The 5,907-nt window shown below is 42.6% G+C and overlaps 1 protein-coding gene across 1 annotated transcript in view; it reads left to right on the top strand.

Annotated features, from left to right (window-relative positions):
• RPS13 (ribosomal protein S13) overlaps positions 1–3,034 on the top strand; it is a 6,953-nt gene extending 3,919 nt beyond the window's left edge. The window contains exons 3-5 of the mRNA XM_019519977.1: positions 812–981; positions 2,094–2,194; positions 2,956–3,034. Coding sequence (XP_019375522.1) covers positions 812–981; positions 2,094–2,194; positions 2,956–2,989 — 305 coding nt within the window. The 3' untranslated portion in view covers positions 2,990–3,034. The remainder of the gene's footprint in view (positions 1–811; positions 982–2,093; positions 2,195–2,955) is intronic.
• Positions 3,035–5,907: the final 2,873 nt, after the last annotated feature.

Below are 5,907 nucleotides of genomic sequence, written 5' to 3'. Positions count from 1 at the left end.
AAAAAAAAAAAAAAAAAAAAAAGGCCAAGTGTGTGCAGGTAGCCATCTACTTAAGAGGCCACTTTCTTGTCCCTATCTAAGTCCATTGCAGTTAGGCATGCTGCTCTGCTTGTCTCTCTTTTTTTTTTAAGCTGCTACAATAAGGTGCTTCTACATGAGCCAGGAGGCTGCTCCAATGCACTGTAATTACAATATGTTGGAGCAGACTTGGTGAATCGGGTCTGCTGGAGTATGGTAATTGCTGTGCTCCAGCCAGCCTCCGTATCCCATGTATTAGTGATCCCACCCTTCAAAATTGTGGCGGCGGGCTTGGGCTAAAATTAATTTGACAAGCTTTAGGTAAAGCGCCCCTGCCAAACTTACATCTTGAAACCTATTTTTTTGCCTCTTAAGTTTTGTTTGAAGCATGTACGTTAAGTCCAACAATCTCAAAAATATGCGTTATCCCAGAGTTTTTTTGCCTACAGAGGAAAAGCTGGTTTAACAAGACCTATTTCTATGGTACTGTGTGACATAACTTGCTATCATAAACGTGCCATATTAAGTTATACAATATTTCTTAATCTACAGAATAAGGTGGGTTGATGAGTCGTCAGTGAAGTTCTCTGGATCCAATGTTCCCTAATAGTCTGCTCACTGTGATGATTGTCTTCTAGCCATTCGTAGTTTCCACCAGAAGGGTTTTTCCTTTGTGTTGGTCAAACTTTCCTTGGATGTCTGAGTGAGCCTGTAGAATAGTGGGGCTTGTTGTTGTTGTTTCTTTGTTTGATTTTTAAAGGTTCCTTCATCTAAACTTGATTGTCCATTTTAGGTGTCATCCTGAGGGATTCTCATGGTGTTGCCCAGGTTCGTTTTGTCACTGGCAACAAAATCTTGAGGATCCTTAAATCCAAAGGACTTGCTCCGGACCTTCCAGAGGATCTGTACCATTTGATCAAGAAGGCTGTTGCTGTTCGCAAACATCTTGAGAGGAACAGAAAAGTAAGCTGCTGCGGCATTTATACACATACCTTTGTCTGCTCTGATGCACTGGAAATCCAGCACATTGGAGCAGACTTGATTTATCAAGTCTGCGGAGCATGCAAACTGATGCACCGGGCACTGCATCTCATATGTTTGTATAAATGGTGAAATACGCATCAGCGCTGAGAAAATGACAGCAGTGCACTTTGAAACTAAAACACCTTCGATGTGTTTTAGTTCAAAAGAGCACTGCCACCATTGTCTCAGTGCTGTGTGCATTTTACCATTTATACAAACGTATGAGATGCAGCGCTGGGCGTTTTTAAAAGCACATTATGTGCATGTGCCCCTGATGACTAGTGGTTTTTGTATGGCAAAAGGTGACAAATATGGCACATCATGACAAATGAGAATAAGATGTCCTAAAAATCTTTGCTAGCCCCAGAAGTCTTTGGATTAATTTAGAAACTACATGTGGTAGTTTGTTAGTTTAAAAACTTCTTTTTATTTTTTGCGCATGGAAGTTTTTGTGGCTTCACTTTTGTTAACTGAAATTGATATTGAAGATAAACCTGGTTTGTCTGTTTGTTTGGATGTTGTTCCAAGTTTTCAGGATAAAATTTAGTTTTATAAGCTAAAGATCTGTTTTTGATGCCAGGTGGAAGTCAAGTTCAGGCATCTAAATAATGCCACCCACTTCCTACAAAGTTAGTTGGTAGAGCTGTTTTTAAGAGAGTGTTTGGTATCATTACCTCTGTTCTGCAGAGGAGTAAATGAAGAGCAACTTCACTGAGAAGAGATTCTCAGTGCAATTGAGGAAAACTTGGCTATTCAGCTTAATAAAATGTAAATGGCATGTCTGAATAAAAACTAGCTCTTTTGTTGTATATAACGTCTTCTAGGTTAGTGCTGGTCTCATAAAGTTATTGATGCTTTTACAGAGAATCCATATGCATTTCAGCTGACTAGGCTGGTGTGTCTCATGATCAGGATTAAAGTCTAAAAGTGGGAAATACCAGCCTGTACAATAGTGGACATTTGGATTTCACTAAAGCTTATCTTGTAAATAAACTATCTTGGATGCCAAAGAGGAAATTCTTCACTTGACTGTTTCTTATTTGTTTTATCAGGATAAAGATGCTAAATTCCGCCTGATTCTGATTGAGAGCAGAATTCACAGGCTGGCTCGCTACTACAAGACCAAGAGAGTGCTACCACCCAATTGGAAGTAGTAAGTGTTTAACTGGCTTTTCCTCCTTTTTTGCTATGGAGAATCCCCCTGGCTCCCCATGCCCCATAGTTGATAGTGAAGTTAAAGCTCAAAATCTTAGGACAGCATTTTTATATGATCAGTGTATGCTTAAACAAGGAAGCAGAGCAGTAGCTGGTGGTCCAAATTTGACTATATTTAAATGCTGGACAATCCATGGCCAATAGCAGAGTGGAGTTAAATTTGGGCTTATCCTGCAAACATAAGTTTGTATGTTAGAGTAACATTTTACAGTATAATAGTGGAATCTTTTCTATTTGTATTAAGCATCTCTAGCGAGGGAGAGTCTGAAACCTCCTGTCATCTTTGTTCATATGTCAGCTGTGCACTTTTTGTTTAAAAATGCGGGTTGGTCACTGTGATGTTTGACTTTCCAACCATTTGCAGTTTCCACCAGAAAGGTTGTTCCTCAGTGTTGGCTAAACCTTCCTTGGATGTCTGAGTGAGCCTCTAGTCTTGGAAAGTGTAACTTTAGATAAGCTGAAGGTTGCTGATGCTGAAATGGCACAGCCATGAAAAGAAGAATACAGCTCCCTTGTGTTTCAAGAGAGCAGCCTTAGAGCAGTGAGAGGAATGAAGGAAAGTGAGTAGGTGATAATTGAGGATATAATCAATAACGCTGACACTTTTTTAAATATTGTCAGGCTCTGGTTTGAAGTTGGATTTTTGGCAGCTTTTTTGAGTAGCTGCCATAGCAACTAATTTGTCTTTCTTTTTTTCAGTGAATCATCCACAGCTTCTGCCCTGGTCGCATAAGAGTTGATTTCTTTTACTTTAAAAGAATAAAGTTACATAACTAAAGTCCTGTGTCTGCTTTTAATTTTCGGCATTTAATAAACACCTACAAGCTTCAGAAGTGGTCCATATATCTTACGGAAGGTACAGCTCCTATTAAAATATGGTGAAAAAAGTAGTCAGCCAGATTTTGTACCACCTTTCTTTGGATAATATGTGGCACTCTTCAGTAAGTGAACCTCTTATGGAATCTAGCATCTGGAGTGGAGCTCCTGCTGCCCTCCATCCAGTCAGTGTTAAGAACCAGAAGTGCTTAACAGAACAGAGACTGACAAGCCGCCAACATGCTTGTGGTGCCAGTGAAAGTTGGTCTAAGTCCAGTTTCCCTAGTCCATGATTAGTAACATAGACTGCTAAGAGGGAGGAAGTGGGGAACATGTTTTACATGTTAGTTTGACCTGGCTCTGCCATGTCTGTATAGATCAGGCATTTCAGCAGGGCTTTTGGATGCTTTTATCTAAAGCTGATTCAACTGGCTATTGGACAAAAGCGATGAAAAAGCCCTACTAAAGCACTTGACTGATACAGATGTTGGCTGAGCCAGGTCCAACTAACGTGATCCTCTGGGGCATGCGCTGGGCTCTGTGTTTTACAGTAAAGCACTGGTTGGTGGAGACCTGCATCTGTAAGCAGCTGTAATGTGTATTGACTTATAGTGGGTATAAACTAAATTTGCTGAGAAGCATTCATGTTATTTACAGGTAAGGAAAGATTTGTTTTTCCTTTTGTACGTGGCCTAACATGGGGTTTGGGTGATGTTATTAGAGTTTTTTTTTCTTCCTATTGATTTCATATGAGAGCTAGTGATCATATCTGGGGGGAGATGAGGGAAACCATTGTAGCTCAAAGCCTGATTTAATGCATTCTTCCCCTATTGGGCATATGGTAGTTTAGCCTTGTATGTCGCTTAAAAAAAAATAAATGAAATCTTACCAAAATTGATATCCTCTCTTGCAACTTTTCTAAACCTGCTGTTTGCCTGCCTGAACCTGTTATGCCAGAATTAGATACATTTTAGAAGAGCAGTATGTTCTACTTATAGCAAGTGTACTTTTGAGTTACAAATGCAATTGTTGGTTACAAGGGCTGGTAAATGCATATACTGTATTGGACTTGCTGCCCCAAGTGGTTGCATGAGGCATACCTAGTGCTTCTGGTGTTATTAGATATCTATATAGATGGCACTAGAGGGGAAAAAAACAGCTTCTGGAGGTTTGTAAGGCCCATGAAATTTTTCCTGTGTGCAGCATGTAGCCTCATTCCTTCACATAGCCCCTTCACCTGAAATGAGATGGGAACCTGCAGTGCTGATGGAGTTAGAGAAGTTAAGAAGTTTACTGACCTCTGGTGTGACAACTGACTATGGAAGCAGTCAGGAAGAATAGATTAATACAACTAGCTTCTGTGGGGGTGAGCATAATGTGGGTTTGTTGATGACCTAAAATGCCAGTAGTCTCAATCCATGATAGAGTAGCTCTCTCTGGCACTCATAGAACGTTCCATGTCACAGAACTACTTCAGTTTTCTATTGGGGTCGTAAGATGCTGGGTTCATACAATCTTGCAGGCTTTGCCTTCGTTTCTAGTATGTTTGGGGTGTGTATTCTTTGACTACAGCTGGCTAGTACAGTGGTTCTGAACCAGGCACTTCGGGGTGATTAGAGATCCTTTTGGGGTGCTATGCAATGTTAGCTTTTGTTAGGTGTGCAAATGTGATTCACAAGATAAAGCCAGAGATATCAAATAGGAATTTGTAGTGTCAAAACATTTTCATCTATTTTGGACTTTCTGAATTCTTTGTAATAAAAGAATTATTTTTATGAAAGAGTGAGTGAAAACTAAGACCTGGCATTTTCTGAGGGTCTAAAAAAGATGAGAACCCCTGGGCTAGTAAGTAAAGAATATTCTGTCTCCTAGCTTCAACCTAGATCTAGGGCAGTGATGAGCAATTATTTGGGCTGGAGGGCCATGTAAGTAGTTCTGTTGTGTGTTGAGGAGAGAGGGGTGCTGACCCAGCCCAGTGCAATGAGGAGGGAAAGGGCAATTGGTCCTATCTACCATGCATCCACAGCCAGGGCCACCAGATGGAGCAGGTGGGTAAGCAGCATCTCCATGGAATCCCCCCCACCATGGGCAGGGCATGGTGGATGGGGTTAGGCAGGCAGGCATGGATCACAGGAAAGTGACAGCATGGGCCAGTCTTGGGCAGAGCCTCAGTCTGCTCCCTGCATGTCTCCATGACAGATGCCTGTTCCAGGGATCAAGGCTGTGCCTTAGGCCCTGGTCCCGAGCTGTCATGGCCCCGTGATCCTGTACACTACTCCCTGCCTGCCTGCGGCCCCATCTTGGCAGAGTGTGTCCTGACTGCAATGGTCCCAGGCCAGTCTTCACGGGTCCCCTGCCTACCTGCTTTCTTTGGTACTAGTTCCAGGGTAGACTGGCAGTGGCAGCCAGACAGTGTGAGTCACCACTGCAGGGGCTACTGGGAAGCCCAGTCCAGCTGCCACACCATGCACCCAAAGGTTGGCAGAACCAGCCACACATGCCATGGTCTGAGCTGCCCCCTGTGCCTGGGCTGGTGGGTCCCTCAGTCCCCTACACGGGCTAGGTTAAATGCCTTGGTGGGCTGAATCCATCCCATGGGCCCTATTTTGCCCACCCCCTGTTCTAGGGTTTAGGTCCAGGTCCTAGCTGAAGCAAATAAGCACAGATCTTGCAAGCAGTTTCTAAAGTCACCCTTTCTTCCATATGGCCAGAGCAAGAGCAACACAGATCTTGACAAACCAATCAAGCAGGAGTGGCCAACCTGTGCCACGAGTTGCATGTACAGCCACTTCTTGTGGCATGCAGCAAACCTAGATTCATAGATTCATAGATTAA

Source organism: Gavialis gangeticus, unplaced genomic scaffold (assembly GCF_001723915.1).
Source record: "Gavialis gangeticus isolate Ggan-Ray unplaced genomic scaffold, GavGan_comp1, whole genome shotgun sequence".
NCBI lineage: Eukaryota > Metazoa > Chordata > Crocodylia > Gavialidae > Gavialis > Gavialis gangeticus.
This window is presented reverse-complemented; position numbering and strand designations above follow the sequence as displayed.